This window comes from Scyliorhinus torazame, chromosome 7 (genome assembly GCF_047496885.1).
Source record: "Scyliorhinus torazame isolate Kashiwa2021f chromosome 7, sScyTor2.1, whole genome shotgun sequence".
Classification (NCBI taxonomy): Eukaryota; Metazoa; Chordata; class Chondrichthyes; order Carcharhiniformes; family Scyliorhinidae; genus Scyliorhinus; species Scyliorhinus torazame.
In genome coordinates, this window is record NC_092713.1 from 42849177 (window position 1) to 42872955 (window position 23779).

Consider the following 23779-nt stretch of genomic DNA (forward strand, 5'->3'; position numbering starts at 1 on the left):
TCCAAGGCGCCCTTCACGATACGCGACAACGCAAAATTGCTGAGCAGAAACTTATAGCCAAGTTCCGCACACATGAGTACGGCCTCATCCGGGACCTTGGATTCATGGCGCATTACATTCATCCCCCACCATCTATCCTGAGCTTGCGAAATCCTACCAACTGTCCTGGCTTGAGACAATTCACACCTCTTTAACTTGGGGTTGCCCCTATCTCTGGATCTGTAAAGACTTAATTACCTGCAAATGCTCGCATTCAAAGCATTGTCTTGCATCTTTGACTTTGTCTATATATATATATATATATATATATATGTTTCTGGAGCCTACCTCTTCATTCACCTGAGGAAGGAGCAGTGCTCTGAAAGCTAGTGATTCGAAACAAACCTGTTGGACTTTAACCTGGTGTTCTAAGACTTCTTACTGTATATAATATGACATACTTACTATACATTTACGTGGGGGTGAGAGGTCCAAATACTATTATGTTACAGATAAAGGGCTAATGGAATCATGTTTTGATTACTGGAGATTTGCTGGAGTGTAGATCATTTATGGGAGGAATGGTGTTTAGTCCTTGATAAGCAGATCATGAAACTTAATGGGATACAGATGATGTGATTAATGGGAGGAACCAGGTCTGTTTGTAGTTTTGCAATTTGCTATAGGATTTGAGCCTGAAAAAATGGAAGTTTACTGGATCTGCCCTTGAAAGGAACTCTCTCCAAAAGTTTACACAGCTAAGCAAGTAAACCTGTTTTTTAAACTTTATTTATAAGTGGCACATGAACTGTATTCAGTTGCTTAGTTGGAGTTAAGTACAGGTATGGGTAGTCAGTTTAAGTTTTCCCTTGTGAATAAGAACTGTTTAACGTATTATTGTGAAGCTATTTCTTTGATGTTAATGTGGTTAATTCTGTGTTTAAATTAAAGTTTGTTTCAACATAAAAGACACCTATTGGTCAGAGTCATTCCTGGGGTGACGTATCTTTTCCTCACAGTTTTACAAATTAAAAATAATTGTTGGGGTTCGTGTCTGTTTTTCCTAACGAATGTTGGGGTCTAGTCCGGTATCCTAACACACCATCTAATCTTCTTTCCAGGGTCAATGTGGCTTTGAAAGAGAATGATAAAAATTCTGTAGTTTATTTGATATTTTCTAGAAATCTTATTGGGATAAAGGATGAATCTGCAGTTGATGAAGAAGAAGAAGAAGAACTGGAATATTTGCGCCTCTATCGAACAGTGATTAAAAAAATTGGCGAAATTTGCCGTGTAGTCAACCAGGTAATCATAGACATGAGGTTGAGCATTGGTTTAAAGTTAGGAAGAGAATTGGCCTCAATGTTGATCTGAAGGTGGCTTCTGGAGAGCCTGGTGGGTAGTGGAGGAATTCTGTGCACAAATCCTGGGCGTCAACTCAACAGGTTGAAATCTGGCATCGCAATTGGTTTGAAATGATTAATTGTAACCAACCGTTTCCAGGCGTTTCAGCTGTACTGCACGTCTGTTGCGCATTAGCCTGAGTGTTTAGTTCAAGGGGCGTAAATATTTTGCAGTGTGAGCCAACACTAGGTGACCTTCCCAATATCTTGATCCTCCCAAGAAGCAATGAAATTAACTGATAGATAATTAAGAATTTGCCAGTTCTTCCAACACTTGTGCTCCGGATCCTTGGATCAATTCCATCAGATCCAGGTACTTTGTCCTCCTTTTGTTTAAATGGCTTCTCTAATATTATGTCCTTTATTATAATATATCTCTCATCTCACTTTTCACCAATTCTGGATATACTTCCTCCCTAGTATCCGCCTGTTTTTTAAACACTGAGGCAAAGTACTTGTTAAATATCCAGGCACATTACTGCTTATTCTTTAGTAGATATCTGAGAAGAATTCTAAGTGAAATTAATGTTGGCAAAGTCCCAGTGCAAGATATGAACTAATTTAGTTTTATTTGACACGACTTGACAAACCCTTAGACTTGGCATTTCCAAATTGGCTGACCGTTACACTTTTGACAACTTGCCTTTGACAATACAGTGTACACTGTGTGATGATGCTTGGCCTGTAATATGGTTGAGAACTCCGTTCTGTAGAAGGTTCATACGGACTCGAAATGTCAACTCTGTTTCTCTCTCCCCAGAAGCCGCCAGACCTGCTGAGTTTATCCAGCATTTTCTGTTTTTATTTTAGATTTCCAGCATCTGCGATATGTAGCTTTTATCTGCATCATTCCATATTCTGTTCAATAATCCATGTTTTTTCTCCTTTTATTCTTCATTTGTCACAGCGCCTGCTGCTTCAGGATCTGCATGATAGCCATGTGTGTAACTCATTGCTTGTCGCTGAGAGTGAAGAGGACATCTGGAAGAATGAAACCCCTTACCCTTCATATCGTCCACGAGCTAATGCTAGTGATGGTATGCAAACACATTCCTAATTACCAAAATTTGTATTTAATTCATATGTTCATTTTCGTGCCTGGTTTCAGGTTATCGTTCAGCGATGCTGAAAAGCTAAGTAATCTGCAGGATGAAATTCTAGAATCACATATTTCCAAGTACTTTCCAACATTAGTATTCTCAACTTAATTCCTCATAGCGGCCTTTTATGATACACCATCATGGATTATGGATTATCGTACCCATGCTAAACAACAAACCCCTAATTGTAGGAAACACTTAACTGGAGAATTAGTGGGATGCCTAACATATTTTCCAATCGTCTGTGAAAGTGAAAAATAATACATTACATTACCCGGTGAAGATACAATAGGCCAAATGGCCGCCTCCTGTGCCAAAATGATGCTGTGAGGGAGGGAACATCGGAACAACAGTAGGTCATGCAGCCTCAGCCTTACAGTTATTCATTGCCTGATCTGTATTCTATTAATGCCCCCAACCTTGCCTCGATATCCCTTAGTAGTGTCAGCTAGCAAAAATCTATCAAGCTCAGGATTAAAATTATTAATTGAGCTAGCGACTTCTGCTTTTTATGAGCGAGGATTCCGCACTTCAATCATCCCTCCTAAATGGCCGGACAATCATTAATTTGTCTTCAATTCTATGAGATTCAATTTTATCAAATAGTTTCTTATCATGAATCTTATTGATTGCTTTTTGGAAGTCCACATATACTACATCTGTAGAATTCTCCTCTCTATTAGTTTTGTTGGAAATGGCCTCCACTTTAAAAATCCATGTTATCTCTCTAATCAGCTCAAATTTCTTTTAGGTACACAGTCACATTGGGTGGGATTCTCCTGCAATTGGCGGGACGGGCTGGCGCCCAGAACGGGGCAGAACTACTCCGGCGTCGGGCCAACTGGACGTTGCGGAATCCTCCGCACTTCCGGGGGCTAGGCCGGTGCCGAAGGGGTTGGCGCCGCGTCAACCGGCGCCGAATGGTCGGCTTGAGGTGCCGCATGCGCAGAACCGCCGGTGTAGTTCCGTGCATGCGCTGACTGGCCAGCGTGTTTCCTGCGTATGCGCAGGGGGTTCTACGTGCTGGCCATGGCGGAGCCCTATTAAGGCGGGCACAAAAGGAAGGAGTGCCCCCACGGTACAGGCCCGCCCTCAGATCGGTGGGCCCCGATCGCGGGCCAGGCCACCATGCCCCCCCCCCCCCCCCCCCCCCCCCCAAAGTGCCGGGTCCCCCCGTGCCCCCCTGAGAACTTCAGTAGCCGGCCTACCAGCCAGGTCCCTCCGTGTGGAACCCTGTCCATTTCTCGCCAGCGGGACTGACCAGGAACCCACAGCCGCTCGGCCCATCTAGGCCTGAAGAAATGCCGGGGGGGGGGGGGTGCTGCCAACGGCCGGCGCGGCGTGATCCCCGCCCCAAAACCGGCAGCAGAGAATACGGCAGCCGGCGTCGGGGCGGGATTCAGGCCCCCCCCCCGGGGATTCTCCGACCCGGCGGAGTGTCGGAGAATCCCGCTCATTGTCTTTAATTATAAGACGGAATCTTGAGGCTGCATTCGGTTCCCGTGGGACCAGTGGCGAGTGTGGAAAATCTCACGAGAATCAGGAAATGCGATTCTTGCCAGGGAGATCACGTTTCCCGCTTTTCCCCACCTCTTTTTATGAGAGAGGATTCTGCACTTCAATCATCCCTAACCGCATTTTAATACATTTCCATGTATTTATTGCCCGCCAGCCAAATGATTCCTCCCTCACTAAATATTGTCAACGAGGTTTACAACAGGTTGGGCCAGGCGTGAGGCAGTTAAAGGGATTCCTTGGGGAGCGTAGAGGTACTATTAGCCTCTGGGGGAGGGGTAGAGGGACATGCCCAGACATTGCGAACACATATGGGGAGGTGTTGCTGGTCATAAATGTCAGGATGGGCGGGGTGAGCCTCTGAGACTACCGTGATGTGGGCTGGGGGGCCAATAGATTGCAGCCGCAGTTAAAGATGGCGCCCTGATCTGTTTGGAGCCTGTTCCCGGCTCTAAGAGGCTCCACCAGAGTGATGGCGTAAACCGTGTCTACTTGCACTTTTTTGACAAGCAGGCTCCAGAATTGGAGAGAAAACTGGTCTGTGCAACTAGAGAGTTAAGTGCCAGTTTTCTGTCTGCGCTTGACACTTTGCCAAATTCTGGTAAGATTCCACCCAGGATTCCAGTAATTAACTCCCTCCCTAAGAAAGATAATCACAGAATTTACAGCGCAGAAGGAGCCATTTGGCCCATGGAGTCCGCACCAGCCCTAGGAAAGAGCACCCCACCCAAGCCCACACCTCAGCCGTAACCCAGTATCCTCACCTAACCTTTTTTGGACACTTAAGGGCAATTTAGCATGGCCAATCCACCTAACCTGCACACCTTTGGACTGTGGGAGAAAACCGGATGCACAGCACACCTTACATTCTATAGATTTGGTATTTTTCAAGATTTTATTGTTTCATATTTTTGCTCCATTCACTACAGATTATTCAGCAGATGATAACTATCAGTCAAGGGATTACTTGGCTGCTACAATGCATTTCATGCCAGGACATTTTTCCTGTGAAGTGGTGTGGAAGACCATCATACACATCCATCCTCGACTAAAGATGGGACCTAATATGGGTGTCGCAAGAGGTGAGCTAACCTTTGGTGATTTCACACTATATATTTAATTGGGTTTGGTGCCATTGCCCCTTCCCATGAAACAGAGTGAGCCTTTACCTGCTTAGTATCTAGGTAAATATAGCATAACTCATTGGTTGAATAGCGGACCTTTGTCAGTGCGTTCTGGCCTACTAGAATATATCACAGGTTACCATGTGATCTTGTTTTTGCTAAGGTGGAAGAATATGTACTCTATCTGACTGTTCCCTAGGATACGAGGCAAAATTATTTGACTAAGAACAGGTAAATGAACAGGATATTGACAGTAATTGTGAGCTTTGCCAGTCTCCTTCAAATGCCAAAAATGTACATTCAATATAAAACTGACCTTTGAAGGACAGTCACTTAATTCCTATGTGACTGTTTGCTACCTTGGCAGTCTCTGAATGGTTGGAATATTTATCAAGATATAGCCTTTCACAATATCCCAAAACAGAACTATATTCGCCATAGTGCCTGTCGTAATTAGAGGGGGAAAAACAAATCAATCGCCGCAAGTGATGGAAATCTGGAGCAAAATTAAAGATGCTGGGAACACCCAGCAAACCAATCACAGCAACTTGGTTGTGATGAAAAGCCACTTTTTCAGTTCTATCCACGGAGGCAATTCCGATTGGGTGTTTTCAGCATTTTCCGATCTTGTTTCCTTCATAATTCGATTACAAAAGCCAAATGCTAGTTCAGTCCCAGAAGTAATATTGCATTCAACTCTGGGCACCACATTTTAAGAAGAATGTAAAGGGGATGCAAAAGATATTTACCATAATGGTTCTAGGGATCGGTGGGTGGGGGCGGGGGGTGGGGGGAGTTCCAGTTATGGATAGGCTGAGGGGTGGCACATTTGCACAGTGGTTAGCACTGTTCCTTCACAACGCCAGGGTCCCAGGTTCGATTCCCTGCTTGGATCACCATCTGTACAGAGTCTGCATGTTCTCCCTGTGTCTGTGTCGGTTTCCTCCGGGTGCTCCGGTTTCTTTTCACAAGTCCCGAAAAATGTGCTGTTAGGCAATTTGGACATTCTGAATTCTCCACCAATGTACCCGAACAGGCGGCGGAGTGTGGCGACTAGGGGATTTTATTCCGTAACTTCATTGCAGTGTTAATGTAAGCCTACTTGTGACAATAATAAAGATTATTATTATTATTACTAAGAAGCTAGAGTTGTAGTCGATAACACCAAGAGGAGAAGTGAAGAACTGCTTCGAATCATAAAGGGTTTTGATAGAGAAAGTCAATTGAAGCTGTTTCCAATTGCTGAACGATCAATATCAGAGGACACAGCCTTACGGTAATTGACCATAAGATGTAAGACCAGAAGCAGGCCATTCGGCCCGTCAAGTCCGCTCCGCCATTCAATGAAATCATGACTGATCTGATATGATAATCCCCAACCCCATTTCCCACTTCATCCCCATAATTCTTGATTCCTGTACTGATTAACAATCTGTCTATCTCAGCCTTGAATATGTTTAACAACCCAGCCTCTACACCCCTCTGCGGTAAAGAATTCCACAGATTAACTACCCTTTGAGAGAAGAAATTCCTCCTAATCTCTATCGTAAATAGGTAACCCTTACTTTTTATGCCCCCTGGTCCTAGACTCTCCGAAACAACCTCTAAACATCGACATGTGGCTAAGGACCCAATGGGGACATGAGGGAAAACCTTTTTTTATGTAACGCGTGGTTAAGATTTGGAATGTGGTGGTGGATGCAGATTCAAAGCAGCTTTCAATAAGGTATTGTCTAAACATAGAACCCCTACAGTGCAGAAAGAGGCCATTTGGCCCATCGAGTCTGCACCGATCCTTCGAAAGAGCATTCTACTCCTATCCACTCCCCCGTCCACCCTGCCCTAGCACAATATGCTAACCTGCACATTCCTGGACACTAAGGGACAATTTAGCATGGCCAATCCATCTAACTCGTACATCTTTGGACTGTGGGAGGAAACCGGAGCACCCTGAGGAAACCCATGCAGACACGGGGAGAAAGTAAAAAATCCACACACAGTCACCCAAGGCTGGAATTGAACCCGGGTCCCTGGTGCTGTGAGGCAGCAGTGCTAGCCACTGTTCCGCTGTGCCGCCATTGAAAGCAGAAAGCACCAGGAAGGCTATAATGGTATGTTAGTCTTTATTGAAAGAGCACTAAAGTACAGGAGTAGCAAAGTCTTGCTTTATTTGTATCGAACATTGGTTAGACCACACCTGGGGCCCTTTTGACTCTCTTACCGTAAGAAAGATATTGCCATAGAGGGAGTGCAGCGGAGGTTTGAAGGAAAAAATGTTTCAAGGAAATGTGGAAAAGGCATGGAAGTGGAATTAACTGGCTTGCTCTTCAAAAGAGTTGAAGCTGACCTAATGGGGCTGAATCACCTCCTTGAGTGCTGTACAATTGTCGGATTATTTGATTTTATAGGTGGTCAAATACTGGCAACATTCAAAATTGTGTTCACCCATCCAACTTCAGCTGCCAAATAAGCATGTTCCACCCAATCAGCTTCCACAGTCAGTGGGTCTCTGTGTCATGTCTGGCAACTTGAATCCACCACCAAACACATCAGCCTCACCTTCCCCACCCACCCACCCTTTCGGCATTCCGGAGAGAAGTCCAAAATTCCTTGCACCATAAAAACAACCACAGAACCAACTTGCATTTGAGTTGAATGGCTAGATCTATTGATCTGTCCCATACACGTAAACAAAAACGATCTAGTCAAAGGAAGGTAATTAAATAAAGGCCTTTAAGCAGGAATTGGTTAAATACTTGAGAGAGAAAGGGAGTCCTGCATTGTTGCAATGTAAATATCCTTCCTGATGCTGTATGACTTGTATTTCTCTCCAAGTCTTGCGCATGTTCCAAATGCCTCATTTAACATGTAGCCTGTTTACTTCTTTTTTTCAGCTATTCAGGCCCTGAGATCTGTTTTAAATGCTTTTTCAGTCGTGAATAGGAAAAACATGTTTGTATACCAAGAAAGGGCCACAACGTCTGTATTTTACCTCAGGTAAGCAATCAATCCAAAGGATGCTGCCTGTTCTGGTGCTGCAGCAATTGGCACTAAATTGGCAGTGTGCACTACAGTCGCATGACCGGATAAAGCATGAGAAACAGGAAAGATTGTATTTATGCCTCAAGCTTTGAACCTGTCATATTTCTGAATTCGGGAGTGTTTGTTACTGGATGCCAGACGTGGAAAAATGTTCAGCGTACCACGTTGGTGTTCCTTTCCTTTAGGAATATAAATCAGCCAAAAGTATTTTTCAAAGGAACAACAGCAATTCTGTCCAGTGTGTTTGGGTAACATTCTGAAATGGAAAGCAAAGGTTGGGAGGTGATTATAGTTTTGAAATCATTCCAGGGTGCCTTTGTTATATGATATACTAATTGATCTCTTATTGCATTGCATGCAAGTAAAATGTTAAATGGAGAATATGGAAATACTATCACCACCTTATTTGTATTTCCTATCTGATTTCATTTTTATAATTTCACATGCCTGCTATTTAACATGCAATCATCAGTTTACTTTTCTACTGACTATAGTCATCTACCTTTTGTGGTCTTTAAAGTACGTTTACCTCTGCAATATGTACATTTTGGACCTTGGGAGATCCAACTAAACATTCAGTGGAAATAATCCTTTCTCAGTTGAGATCTTGTGGGGCATAACACCATTACTGATTATCCGTATCTTGGTTGCGTGAAAGTGTAACATTACTCTTCCAAAAAACACAGAACGGGGGAGAGCATTATGTTTAAATTAGAACTAAGCTCTTTGGAGTAAAAATGTTCAGTGGCAAGCACTTCCTTACTCAAAGAGCAGTGGAAATCTGGAACTTGTTCCCCCGAAAGTGATTGGTGGAGCCAGTTGAAATTGTGAAGACTGGGATTAATAATGTTTGTTAGTTAAATGTATTGAGACATGTAAACAAAGGCAGATAAATACTGAAGAACACTCAGGCATGGTCTAATTAAATGATAGAACAAGCTCATGCGGCTGAGTGGATAACCATTGTAACATGTCCTTAATTGTTATTTTCCTCATTTGCGTGCAGCAATGACAAAGCAGTTTAGTCATTTATTTATTTTCAAACTATCTAAAAAAAGGCCAAACCAGTAATACATGTACATCTCTCTTCATGAGTAATCTTTTCTGCTTCTGCCACGTCTCATTAATGTTTTCGCTGAAAAGATTGATCTCTCTGTAGAATGACAAAAACAGAAAATAGCTTTCTTAAAAAAAACATGTACAATTACAACTGATGCAGTACAAGCATGGTTCATTATGCTCTCCTAGACTCTTAGTTCGCATACAAGCTGCGCCAAGGTCTTGCTTATTTTATATCTGATTTGAAGATAAATCACGTGTTTAGCATTAGCAGAAGAAGATGGTGCACACACGGTTCAGAAGTCATCATTTCTTTGATTTAGCCACACACAGCAAGAAATCTAAGGCAGTAACAGCATCTGAATTCAGTATTCCCATGTGGATAGTAGATTTTCCAGTTTCTCCATCCTTCAGACTCTTTGAAAAGCACTGACTAGTATCACTGCACGTTCACCCTATGTCTGCGTGGTTTCTTCCGGGTGCTCTTGTTTCCTCCCACAAGTCCCGAATGACGTGCTTGTTAGGTGAATTGGACATTCTGAACTCTACCTCTGTGTACCCATACAGGTGCCAGAGTGTGGCGACTAGCAGATTTTCATAGTAGCATATTTGCAGTGTTGATGTAAGCCTACTTGTGACAATAATAAAGATTATTACTATGATTATTACTGGTATTGTAGAATTATAGAGTAGTTACAGCAAATTATTAGGCCATTTGGCCCATCATGGCATGCCAGCTCTGTGGAACAGCAAATCATTAGCCCCATTCCCCCCCCCCCCCCCCCCACACTCCTTTCCTTTCACATCATCTGCTTATCCAATTCCCTTTCCCCCACCATCAGGATTCAGCAATGGTACCATTGAATGTCAAGGAGCAATGGTTGGATTCTCTCTTGTTGGAGATGGTCATTACCTGGGTCTTGTGTGGCAATGTGGTGAGTAACAAGTGTTACTCGCCACTTATCAGCCCAGGCCTGAATGTTTTCCAGGTCTTGTTGCATATGGACACGGACTGCTTCAGTACCTGAGTAGTTGCGAATAGTACTGAACATTGTGCAGTCATCAGCGAACATCCCCACTTCTGACCTTATGATGGAAGGAAGGCCATTGATGCAGCAGCTGATGCTGATTGAGCTTTGGCCACTACTCTCAGGGACACTTGTCCTGGCATTGAGTTGATTGACCTCCAGCAACCAGAATTCAGTATTCCCATGTGGATAGTAGATTTTCCAGTTTTCTCCATCCTTCAGACTCTGAAAAGCATCAACTAGTGTTACCAGATGGCAATGTAGCACAGTGGTGCCTTAGTCAATGGTTTCATTCCTTTCAGACTTCATCATGGTTAGATGCAATTGAGTCGCTTGCTGTGCTGTTTTAGAGGCTACTTAAGAGTCGGCCTCATTTCTGTTTGTCTGGAGACACTTGTCAACCAGACCAGGTAAGGATGCAGATTTCCTTCCCTCAAGGACATCAGTGAAGCAGATGGGTTTTTACAACAATCGACAATGGTCACTATTACTGAGTCTAGCTTTTAATTTCAGATTTATTAATTGATTTGATTGAATTTAAATTCCCATGGTGAAATTTGAACCCGTGTTCCCAGTGCATTAGCCTGGGCCTTATGGATTGCTAGTCTAGTGACATTACCACTGTGCCACCACCTCCCCCACTGACCTTGCTTGTTCATTACTTGATTAGGCCACGATTGATATAGGCATTATAGACTATTGAAATTGATATTGACTTTTTCAAAATAATGGTATGCTGTTGTATCATGCCATAATAATAATAATCTTTATTGTCACAAGTAGGCTTTACTGTGAGAAACCCCTAGTCGCCACATTCCGGCACCTGTTTGGGGACACAGAGGGAGTATTCAGAACGTCCAAATTACCTGACAGCATGTCTTTTGGGACTTGTGGGAGGAAACAGGAGCACCTGGAGGAAACCCACGCAGACACAGGGAGAACGTGCAAACTCCGCACAGACAGTTACCCAAGCCGGGAATCGAACCCGAGATCCTGGTGCTGTGAAGCAACAGTGCTAACCACTGTGCTAACCACTGTGCTACTGTGTTGGCCAATAATAGTATTGTAAAGCAATATTAAGCAGCAGGTGTTTGTCATTATACTTCTCTTTTTAAACACATCACATATAGTCTAGTATTTTACTTGTAATGATTGCATCCTCTCTTCACTGTTTGTCCATTCTTACAGACTGTCTGAAACAACATGCACTGGAAATACACCAGACTCGGAGAGGGAGGTTCAGCCCATGCTGTCTTCTCGTTCACTGGCTTTAACACGCAGTCAGGAACCCATATTTGTGGATGAGCTAGGGGTAAAATCAAATAATGTTCTTTAGTCCATCCCTCATTTCCATCTAAATTGATTTGTACTTTTCTCATAATTTCTGTTCTTTCATGTTTAATCCAGAGTTTCCGACCCTATGTTGATTCCACACCCTCCCGAAGTGCAGAGTCAGCGCGACCTGTTGGACAAGTAGATAAGCACATTCTGCTGATGGTACATGGTGTCGGACAGGCAGGTAAGTTTGCAATCTCCAGTAAAGTTGAAACACCCTGCAATGTGGGAATAAAATTGTTGTAAACTTAGGAAAATGTATCCAGGAGTAACAAGTGAAATTACAAAGTGATGAGCAATCAAACTTCCAAAATGGTATATTTAGCTGTGAAAGCCTGCCTTGTAACATTAAGGAAGCACTTTTAATCAAAATCTTTTGTGGCACTCTTATTCTAGTGACTGATTGAAATGTCATCTACACTATAAGCTGAGGCTGAGCCCGTGCAATCAGCTAGCCTAACAAATTTACACACGTTCTGTGTCTCTCAAATTCAGTTTTTGTCTCTCCCTCATTTCCTGTTTCAAGTGAAATTCTACACTTATCAAATAATCCTGCTGATATCTCCAACTCTAACCATTGAAAATGTGTTCCAAAGAAGAAAAACCTGCATTTATATAGCACCTCGCATGACTTTACAGTGAAGTAGGAAACATAGCAGCCAGCTTTGTGCACAAATAGAAATATAATGATGACCAGATAATCTGTTTTAAGGATGTTGGTTGTCGGATGAATATTGGGCAGGGCACCATGAAGCACTCCCCAGCTTTCCTTGGAATAATGCCATAGGATCTTGCCATAATAATGTTATGATACCAGTTGATGTTTGAACTGGACGTGAAGATTCCAGAATGGAACCCTGGCTCAAAAGACCGTAGCACTTAAAAGAAATAAAATGTGGAGGAACAGAGTCACAGGAGCACTAATTAGGTTTAACAACAAGAAAAAAATATTATTAAACATGAAAAGTTGGATTATTATACAATACTCCTTTGCTCCCCCCTTAGCTTAACAAATACTCACTGATTTAAAGATTAACTTCGATTACCAAGTACATCTTAAGCTACAATGGTCTCATTAACACAGAAAGTCACTTCTAAGCATACCTGATGACTGTGGTCAAATTAACATTCTGAATCCAAGTTAGTTAGTGTCTGTGGATTTTGCCACTGAATCCCCCCAGATGATTGTTATGTGAGAGTTTCCAAACTCCACTCCCAAAAACAAACTTTAAAATCTTCTCCTATAATTATGCTTTCCCTTAGCGGTTTGCATTTTAAAATCCAGACTAGGTTTTCCAAATAACTTTAAATAAAGTTTCCTCGCCACTTCTAACAGTGAATTCAGTCCAAGATTTTACACATCCCCTTTAGGATTTCTTTGTCTTGACTACTGTGCAAACTTCTCACAATTGCTTTAACTCTCTTCCCAGACTGTATTAAAATAGTGTCAAACCTTTGATTTACCTTTGAAGGATGTTGTCCCACTTTAAATCTGGTTGCTGCAATTGTCTCTTTAATTCAGAACACTCTGTTCACTCTTCCTTGAATTCTTCTAAACCATATTTTTTCTGTTCGCTTAACTCCAGACTTCTTGGACACCATTCTTCATTTCTCTAGTTTCCTTAGCTAACTGGACTTCAGATTTGATTTCAGACACAGTTTGGAATGCACTGTCTGGGAGTTTGATGGAGGATGGATGCCTCAGATCCTTTAAAAAGTATGTGGCTGAGTACTTGGCATGCCATAATATTCAAGGCTATGAGCCAAGTACTGGCAAGTGGGATTAGGTGGGCAGGTCAGGTCCTTTCATGCGTTGGGACAGACTCGATTTGCTGAAGAGCCTCTTCTGCACTATAGTCTTCTGTGATTTCCGGCATCAGTTTTCTTAACCATTACAAATTGTATGGTTTTTCTATAACAAAGTTGAGAGATGTTCCCTCTTTCACCTTCTAAAACCTACTACTAGCAGATCTGTAAGAGCCGCCTTCTTTCTCACTACCTATCTTCAACTGCCCACAAATTCACTCCATCGTGTAATTCACTGCTACAGGGAGTAGTTGAGATGAACAATGTAGTTGCATTTTAGGGCAAGTCAGATAAGCTATGAGGGGGTAGACAATAGAGGGATGTGATGATTTAATATTTTATTGTCACAAGTATGAAGTTACTGTGAAAAGCCCCTAGTTGCCACATTCGGGTAAGCTGGTACGGGAATTGAACCCGCGCTGCTGGCCTTGTTCTGCATCACAAACCAGCTATCTAGATGAGAGGAGGTGCGAGCACAGCATAAAAGCTGACAGGGACTGTTTGGCCAAAGTGGACCACTTTGTGCTGTATATTCTGTGTAAAAATAGTAGTTGGTGGTAATTATGGGGTTACTGCAATATTCATCACAATCAGTTGAAGTATATTGGAATCTTCCGTTTGTAACAAAGGTCCATGCAAAACACTTCTTATTGTCAGTGCAAATGCACATCTCATAGTTTGGTGGGTTATCCCAAATAGGTCTATTTTGTGCACATCTTAGTCTGATTTGTCGTTCATGATAATGCTGCTGCATTACTGTGTTTTCAGGACCTGAAATCACTGATGAATTGGTGAAGGTCCTACGAAGGCGATTGGATGAGGCAACGCTCGATATCATCACCGTCATGTTGGTCAGAAACTGTAAACTGACTCCCGCTGATGTAGAGGTATCGGAAGCATTAAAATGTAACTTAAAATGAGGAAGTGGCTGGTTGCACTTCTACTATCCGTCCCTCCATTGTCTTACTGTTGAACGTATGAAGCAGAATTTCGATATTACTAGGTATAAGCAGCTTTTACTGAAGTGATATGACATCAGATTCCTGGAACTATAAATGGTCCATTGTTCGGGCAGCAATGGAGACCTCACTTATTTTGTGAGTCTTGTGAACTATCACAGATATACCAGCTCTAACAATGCTAGCAAATTATCTCAGGTGAAAAGGACAAAGTACCGCAGTTTCAAAAACTGAACTATATTTTAAAAGCATTATTAGTCAATAAAGACGTTTATGGTAATCACTTTTATGTATGGAGCATAAAGTCCTAGTCTTGGTTGATTCTAGCTGGGTTGTATTGGAACAAAAGAAGCCCACAGGGTGGCAGTAGTGGATCGCTGCTATGACTGGGCATTTGTGCAATTGTTTTTAAGTTTGAAAACTATGATTTTAAAAGTTAATGTCACTGCGATTATTTAAAAAAAAACTCTTCTACCTTTTTATTGACTTGCTTCTAAAACTTTCAGATAGTCATTGAGAATTTCATTTCGAGCCACAATAGTAAAACCTACCTTATAATTTCCCCCCACAAAGTCCTACTTGTTTCTAAAACACACCTTTACAAACCATTCCGATTATATCTCTGTCCTTCCTCTGATTGGTGTTCACTGTGACACTCAGCAATTTGTGACCTGAGTAATGGGCCCCCTGTTTAAGACTGAGTTGGGGAGAAATTTATTTTCTCAAGAAGGTGGTGAATCTGTGGAATTGTTTACCACAGAGGGTTGTAGAGGCTGGGTCATTAACTATGTTCAAAGCTGAGGTAGACCGGTTTTTAATCAGTGAGGATACCAAGGGTTATGGGGAAAAGGACGGAAGTGGAGTTGAGGATTATCAGATCAGTCATGATCTCATTGAATGGCGGAGCAGACCCGATGGGCCGAATGGCCTACCTCTGCTCCTATGCCTTGTGGTTTTTGGTACTGACAAAAATTGACCTGACTGGTCAGCACCATAATACTTGAAGCACATAACTTGTATGGCAGCGATGCATTGCAGCACATTCCTATGGCATGTATTGGCTCATCAAATTAATTCAGATTGGATGTTTGGGAAATCTTTGACCAATTGCTTTTTGAAAACTATATATTTTTCTCTTTGCAGTTCATACAGCCACCTGGCACACCACCCACTGAAGTGGTGCAGTTCACAATCCCGCACTGCTGTCTACCTTGGCTATACGCTGTTGCATATTACCTGCGTCAGAACCTGCTGATTTTCCTCCATACTCCAAAATACACAGACAGTAATGTCGAACATCACTTCCAGGTATATTTTGGGCTATAGGGCTGCTACTAGCTGAAGATGTTGGCTGTTCCTAAAAGCATAATACATAAAGGCGAAATATTTGTTCTGGCATGGTGGGACAATGTATTTCATATCCATGTGTCTTGTTTTATTTAAACCTAGCTGTAACGATCTGACTCCTTGCAGCTTTGGGCCTATGGGTTTTGTAGTTTTTCTTTTGTGTGTCTTATTTTCGGTCTTATTTTTAACAGACTGACATAGGGTGGAGTTTGCATGACAAGTTTTACCGTACACCCTTAAGAATGATTACGATTTGACATTTTAACCAGGGCCAAAATGAAACAATGGGATCATGGGCTTGAATTTTAATATGCTTCCAATTATTACAATTCACTGAAAATAATATATTGGTGTCAGAACAGAAATCAGTGGGAGGGCAAAGCTTGTTCCTACAATTTACATTTTAGAAATTCCGCGCATTCACAGAATGCCTACAGTGTGATGAACCTCTGCTGATACTGTGTTACATGGGAGATTTTGTTAGGCCCCGCTAGGATCTGAAATGGAAGTGGGCTGGCACTAAGAATAGCGCCACCAGCCTACATCCTAGTTCCCTGGCTCCCTCCCACCCCTAGGGCCGTTTCCCTGGAGGCATGACTGGACAGGGGTGGCAGGGTTCCCTGCCTGTTAAGGCCTATCAACATATTTTCCAGGTGACCTCCAGGTAGGAGCAGCTAATTAATTTTTTCCCAATTAAGGGGCAATTTAGCGTGCCCAATTCACCTACCCTGCACCTCTTTGGGTTGTGTGGGTGAGACCCACACAGACACGGGGAGAATATGCAAACTCCACATGGACAGTGGGGAGCAGATAATTTAACTGCCCTGCTGCTCCTTTCAACCTTGAAACTCTCTGTTGACCTTCCAGCATCAAGCTGTTCCTAATTGGATAGTGAGCCTGCCCTCTGGCCATTAATTGTTCGCCACAGTGAAAGCCTGTTTCCCTACGCAATGTGGGTTTCTGGACCCTATTTGAGCCTGACGGAAGGGTACAAAAGCCTGCAGGAATAATCTGATCCCATTGCTATTGTAAGGTTATGCACCTATGATATTACATGAATATTTTCTTATCATCTATTTAACTATCTATTCGTGAAGCAAAAGTAAATGTACTCATTATTCACTCTGCAGTTGCAAACGATGACGCAAAGCATGTAGTTCCAAATATTAGTGAATTGCTCCCTTTTTCTTAATGTATACTCATGCTTGTATAGTTGATGATAGACCAACAAACCAGTTACTGTATGCAGTTATGAGTAAGATGTTCTCCTTTTATCCACTGCTCGGCACAACATCGAGGGCCGTAGGGCCTGTTCTGTGCTGTACTGTTCTATGTTCTATGTACATGTGCAGGGGTTATTCCTTTTTATTAAAAGCAGTTAAATAGATGGGATTTGGTGACTATTTTATGAGAGGTGATTGGGATTAGTTTTAATGGTGAATTGATTGTCCTTGTGAATTTTTTTCCGACAGCACTACACTCACGGAAGAAGTGTAACCGATGCAGATATCTACCTCTACAATAAACCTGGTGGTCAAGGAACTGGTGGGAAAGGTAACATGAAGCTTTCTTTACAGCAGATGATTAAATGTGCATCCATTTAAAAAAGATATGGCACACTGCCTCTATTTTCCTTAGTAAAGAGAAAACTAGCAACCAAATTAAACTTGCATCATTCAATAATCTCAATTTACACATGGGACATTCTGCCATTGGTATAGAGTAAGGCTGCTGTCGCTTTATGTCTTAATGGAAACTCAGGGTCATTGTTCTTCTCAATTATGCTTCTAGCTTAATTCTGGAACACATTCGCCGTGTTTAGAATTTGTCAAATTTCTTAGCCTGAGGTTGAGAAAAAGTATTTTCTGCAGTTTCGTGCACTTGTTGCCAAGGATTCTAAAGTTTGCTTTTTTCATTTACTTTGGCATCTGGTTCATGCCCGGATTGCATCTATTTGGCGGGCCTATTTTCACTGCCTTCCACTCACTGAGACTTCAAGATCTGACCTAGTTCCAATATCAGTGGAACAGATTGATTTGACTATCTCATTCAGTTGAAAATGATTCCGATGTGGGCATTATGATTATGTTGTCCCTCAGGCTAAGATTGTAAATACTACATCCTTAAAGAAATATTCTTCTGGTTCCAGTTCACTCGGTAATTGTCTGGATGCCAGGATCAGGAAGATTTATGGACCAAATAATAGACAGTACCAGCTGGTATATCTGGGAAAAATCATTAAGATCTTCTCTATCGTGAACATCAGTAAGAAAGCTGGTAATAAGGGCTTATCCGCAGGTCTAGATTTGATTAACTCTGGGCAAATGATCGGCACATCATGACCTTCAGTGTAATTACCATGGAAGCAGCAGTGGTGGCATTGGGATTCCTTTAGGCTGTCAGCCATGGGGGTTGTGTTTGTTCAAACTGCTGCAAGATCCTCCAGGGTCTCAGGTTCAAACAATACATGCCAGTGTCACATGCAACAAAGTGTGGCAGTATGTCTAGTGTGACAACAAGTGTGACAGTATGCCCAAATATTTGGACTTCTGGGATCGATGCCAATAAAATGAAGGAGTATTGCAAATATATGTAGTATTCTGTTAGCCATTGGCTCAAATTTAGTTGCCTGGGACGATCTGAGCATGTAACTGCTCACTAAAGATGCTAGACATCTAACCCAACCTGACCAGCATTGCTTCTCAAGGCATTGATGCGCAGATAAATCGGGGGAAAGGAACTGATCCTGCTGTAGGATAGAGTGGTGCGTTTTCTGATATGAGATTGGAAGCTGAAATGGTGCTGTTGTGGAGCAGACGAAATAGAACAGTAACGCCACGCAGCACGGAAGAGGGGAGAATAAGAATCTGCTGCCAAGATCCGTGAGAGGTGTGGGAATGTACAATGGAGAAGGTAAAATAAAATTTCCACAGACGGAAAGCAGAGGGCACAGGAACATGACGTTGTATGGCACAAAGGGAAGCATGACAAATAGATGAGATAGATGAAATGAATCATGGTGCTGTGGTTTTACAGGAGCTAATACTTTGGTGGGCATCAGCGAGGAGTGCGGAAGTATAATTACTGCTGTGGTGGAGGAGAAAGGTAAGGAGGGAGAACCATTGCCGTCATTGCACCATTGCACTGTAAATTCTATGATGATAAAAGGAAGGAACTAAGGGAAAGTATGACTACTGTAGGAAAGTAAGGAGAGCGAAACTGTGGATGAAAAGCAATACTGATTTGGGACATGGATAGGAGATAGGGCAGAGAATGAAAGCTGCCTCGATTCTGCAGCATTCAAATCCCTCTTGAAAAATAGCTGGCAACAGTAATAATTTAACAAAATCTAAAACCAGATTAAAATGTCTGCTTGGGTGAATCTTGCATGTCAATGTTTGTTAAATTCAAAAGAAAAATGTTTTAATGATCAGTCTTCACACAGGATTACATTAGGTTTACTGCACATTGCTCACCATGGTAACAATAAGCTGACAATGAATTTCCCAGTTGGTGCAAAAGGACCTTGTTATTGTATTTTAATGATGGTGTTGATTGCTTTTAAAAATGACTAATCTAAGTAATACATTTTCCTGCTGCACACCACTACCAATTGATTGGGCACAGAAGTAACTCCACTTTCTGATAGTTTGCAGTGTTACTGCATATAGTCATTGAGATTCACTCGGTATTAGCTCAGCACCTTGTTTTTCCCCATATCTTTCTGTGTGAAGAACTGCTGATACCTTGCAATATTTCACTGCACATTGCTACGCTGGTCTATGCTACCTGCAGGCAGCAGTAAGCTTAGCATTCATCTCTTCTGCTCTATTCCGCCATTTGGTTAGATCAAGGCTTCTCAAGTCCATTTACCCCTTTTGTTTCATGTTATTTGATATCCTAACCGTATTCACAGCCATTTAGGGAGCGAGTTCCAGATGCACACTATCCTTTATATGAAAACATGCTTCCTAATTCACTCCTAAATGGCTATAATTTTAAGATTATTTCCTCCTGCTCTGGATCTCTTCACCAGAATAAATAGTTTTTCTGCATCCATCTCCTCAGATGGCTTCCAGCGTCCCGGATGGCTTCATCTGCAGAAAGTGCACCCAACTGCAGCTCCTCACAGACCGCATGGTTCGGTTGGAGCAGCAATTGGCTGCACTTAGGAGCATGCAGGTGGCGGAAAGCGTCATAGATCGCAGTTATGTAAATGTGGTCACACCCAAGGTGCAGGCAGAGAAATGGGTGACCACCAGAAAGGGCAGGCAGTCAGTGCAGGAATCCCCTGTGGTTGTCCCCCTCTCGAACAGATATACCCCTTTGGATACTGTCGGGGGGGATAGCCTATCAGGGGAAAACAGCAGCAGCCAGAGCAGTGGCACCACGGCTGGCTCTGATGTTCAGAAGGGAGGGTCAAAGCGCAGAAGAGTAATAGTAATAGGGGACTCTATAGTCAGGGGCACAGATAGGCGCTTCTGTGGACGTAAAAGAGACTCCAGGATGGTATGTTGCCTCCCTGGTGCCAGGGTCCAGGATGTCTCCGAACGGGTAGAGGGAATCCTGAAGGGGGAGGGCAAACAGGCAGAGGTCGTTGTACATATTGGTACTAACGACATAGGCAGGAAGGGGCATGAGGTCCTGCAGCAGGAGTTCAGGGAGCTAGGCAGAAAGTTAAAAGACAGGACCTCGAGGGTTGTAATCTCGGGATTACTCCCTGTGCCACGTGCCAGTGAGGCTAGAAATAGGAAGATAGAGCAGACAAACACGTGGCTAAACAGCTGGTGTAGGAGGGAGGGTTTCCGTTATCTGGACCACTGGGAGCTCTTCCGGGGCAGGTGTGACCTGTATAAGATGGACGGGTTGCATCTAAACCGGAGAGGCATAAATATCCTGGCCGCGAGGTTTGCTAGTGTCACACGGGAGGGTTTAAACTAGTATGGCAGGGGGGTGGGCACGGGAGCAATAGGTCAGAAGGTGAGAGCATTGAGGGAGAACTAGGGAATAGGGACAGTGTGGCTCTGAGGCAGAGCAGACGGGGAGAAGTTGCTGAACACAGCGGGTCTGGTGGCCTGAAGTGCATATGTTTTAATGCAAGGAGCATTACGGGTAAGGCAGATGAACTTAGAGCTTGGATTACTACTTGGAACTATGATGTTGTTGCCATTACAGAGACCTGGTTGAGGGAAGGGCAGGATTGGCAGCTAAACGTTCCAGGATTTAGATGTTTCAGGCGGGATAGAGGGGGATGTAAAAGGGGAGGCGGAGTTGCGCTACTTGTTCGGGAGAATATCACAGCTATACTGCGAGAGGACACCTCAGAGGGCAGTGAGGCTATATGGGTAGAAATCAGGAATAAGAAGGGTGCAGTCACAATGTTGGGGGTATACTACAGGCCTCCCAACAGCCAGCGGGAGATGGAGGAGCAGATAGGTAGACAGATTTTGGAAAAGAGTAAAAACAACAGGGTTGTGGTGATGGGAGACTTCAACTTCCCCAATATTGACTGGGACTCACTTAGTGCCAGGGGCTTAGACGGGGCGGAGTTTGTAAGGAGCATCCAGGAGGGCTTCTTAAAACAATATGTAAACTGTCCAACTAGGGAAGGGGCGGTACTGGACCTGGTATTGGGGAATGAGCCCGGCCAGGTGGTAGATGTTTCAGTAGGGGAGCATTTCGGTAACAGTGACCACAATTCAGTAAGTTTTAAAGTACTGGTGGACAAGGATAAGAGTGGTCCGAGGATGAATGTGCTAAATTGGGGGAAGGCTAATTATAACAATATTAGGCGGGAACTGAAGAACATAGATTGGGGGCGGATGTTTGAGGGCAAATCAACATCTGACATGTGGGAGGCTTTCAAGTGTCAGTTGAAAGGAATACAGGACAGGCATGTTTCTGTGAGGAAGAAAGATAAATACGGCAATTTTCGGGAACCTTGGATGACGAGTGATATTGTAGGCCTCGTCAAAAAGAAAAAGGAGGCATTTGTCAGGGCTAAAAGGCTGGGAACAGACGAAGCCTGTGTGGCATATAAGGAAAGTAGGAAGGAACTTAAGCAAGGAGTCAGGAGGGCTAGAAGGGGTCATGAAAAGTCATTGGCAAATAGGGTTAAGGAAAATCCCAAGGCTTTTTACACGTATATAAAAAGCAAGAGGGTAGCCAGGGAAAGGGTTGGCCCACTGAAGGATAGGCAAGGGAATCTATGTGTGGAGCCAGAGGAAATGGGCGAGGTACTAAATGAATACTTTGCATCAGTATTCACCAAAGAGAAGGAATTGGTAGATGTTGAGTCTGGAGAAGGGGGTGTAGATAGCCTGGGTCACATTGTGATCCAAAAAGACGAGGTGTTGGGTGTCTTAAAAAATATTAAGGTAGATAAGTCCCCAGGGCCGGATGGGATCTACCCCAGAATACTGAAGGAGGCTGGAGAGGAAATTGCTGAGGCCTTGACAGAAATCTTTGGATCCTCGCTGTCTTCAGGGGATGTCCCGGAGGACTGGAGAATAGCCAATGTTGTTCCTCTGTTTAAGAAGGGTAGCAAGGATAATCCCGGGAACTACAGGCCGGTGAGCCTTACTTCAGTGGTAGGGAAATTACTGGAGAGAATTCTTCGAGACAGGATCTACTCCCATTTGGAAGCAAATGGACGTATTAGTGAGAGGCAGCACGGTTTTGTGAAGGGGAGGTCGTGTCTCACTAACTTGATAGAGTTTTTCGAGGAGGTCACTAAGATGATTGATGCAGGTAGGGCAGTAGATGTTGTCTATATGGACTTCAGTAAGGCCTTTGACAAGGTCCCTCATGGTAGACTAGTACAAAAGGTGAAGTCACACGGGATCAGGGGTGAACTGGCAAGGTGGATACAGAACTGGCTAGGCCATAGAAGGCAGAGGGTAGCAATGGAGGGATGCTTTTCTCATTGGAGGGCTGTGACCAGTGGTGTTCCACAGGGATCAGTGCTGGGACCTTTGCTCTTTGTAGTATATATAAATGATTTGGAGGAAAATGTAACTGGCCTGATTAGTAAGTTTGCAGACGACACAAAGGTTGGTGGAATTGCGGATAGCGATGAGGACTGTCTGAGGATACAGCAGGATTTAGATTGTCTGGAGACTTGGGCGGAGAGATGGCAGATGGAGTTTAATCCGGACAAATGTGAGGTAATGCATTTTGGAAGGGCTAATGCAGGTAGGGAATATACAGTGAATGGTAGAACCCTCAAGAGTATTGAAAGTCAAAGAGATCTAGGAGTACAGGTCCACAGGTCATTGAAAGGGGCAACACAGGTGGAGAAGGTAGTCAAGAAGGCATACGGCATGCTTGCCTTCATTGGCCGGGGCATTGAGTATAAGAATTGGCAAGTCATGTTGCAGCTGTATAGAACCTTAGTTAGGCCACACTTGGAGTATAGTGTTCAATTCTGGTCGCCACACTACCAGAAGGATGTGGAGGCTTTAGAGAGGGTGCAGAAGAGATTTACCAGAATGTTGCCTGGTATGGAGGGCATAAGCTATGAGGAGCGATTGAATAAACTCGGTTTGTTCTCACTGGAACGAAGGGAGGTTGAGGGGCGACCTGATAGAGGTATACAAAATTATGAGGGGCATAGACAGAGTGGATAGTCAGAGGCTTTTCCCCAGGGTAGAGGGGTCAATTACTAGGGGGCATAGGTTTAAGGTGAGAGGGGCAAAGTTTAGAGTAGATGTACGAGGCAAGTTTTTTACGCAGAGGGTAGTGGGTGCCTGGAACTCACTACCGGAGGAGGTAGTGGAAGCAGGGACGATAGGGACATTTAAGGGGCACCTTGACAAATATATGAATAGGATGGGAATAGAAGGATACGGACCCAGGAAGTGTAGAAGATTGTAGTTTAGTCGGGCAGTATGGTCGGCACGGGCTTGGAGGGCCGAAGGGCCTGTTCCTGTGCTGTACATTTCTTTGTTCTTTGTTCTTTGTTCAAGTTCCTTTATGATTTTAATCTCCGTGGTGAGATAACCCCCTCAACCTTGTAAACTGAAGGCAATGCGAGCCAAGTGTATGCAATTTATCCTCTTAATCTAACCGTTTACTTACACT

At 43.3% G+C, this 23779-nt stretch overlaps 1 protein-coding gene across 2 annotated transcripts in view; it reads left to right on the forward strand.

The window, feature by feature from the left end:
* szt2 (SZT2 subunit of KICSTOR complex) overlaps positions 1 to 23779 on the forward strand; it is a 292175-nt gene that overhangs the window by 149110 nt on the left and 119286 nt on the right. For both annotated transcript variants that reach the window (XM_072510616.1, XM_072510617.1), the window contains 9 exons: positions 1161 to 1284; positions 2290 to 2419; positions 4927 to 5079; positions 8016 to 8118; positions 11439 to 11562; positions 11658 to 11769; positions 14160 to 14278; positions 15494 to 15658; positions 17170 to 17251. In XM_072510616.1, coding sequence (XP_072366717.1) covers positions 1161 to 1284; positions 2290 to 2419; positions 4927 to 5079; positions 8016 to 8118; positions 11439 to 11562; positions 11658 to 11769; positions 14160 to 14278; positions 15494 to 15658; positions 17170 to 17251 — 1112 coding nt within the window. The remainder of the gene's footprint in view (positions 1 to 1160; positions 1285 to 2289; positions 2420 to 4926; positions 5080 to 8015; positions 8119 to 11438; positions 11563 to 11657; positions 11770 to 14159; positions 14279 to 15493; positions 15659 to 17169; positions 17252 to 23779) is intronic.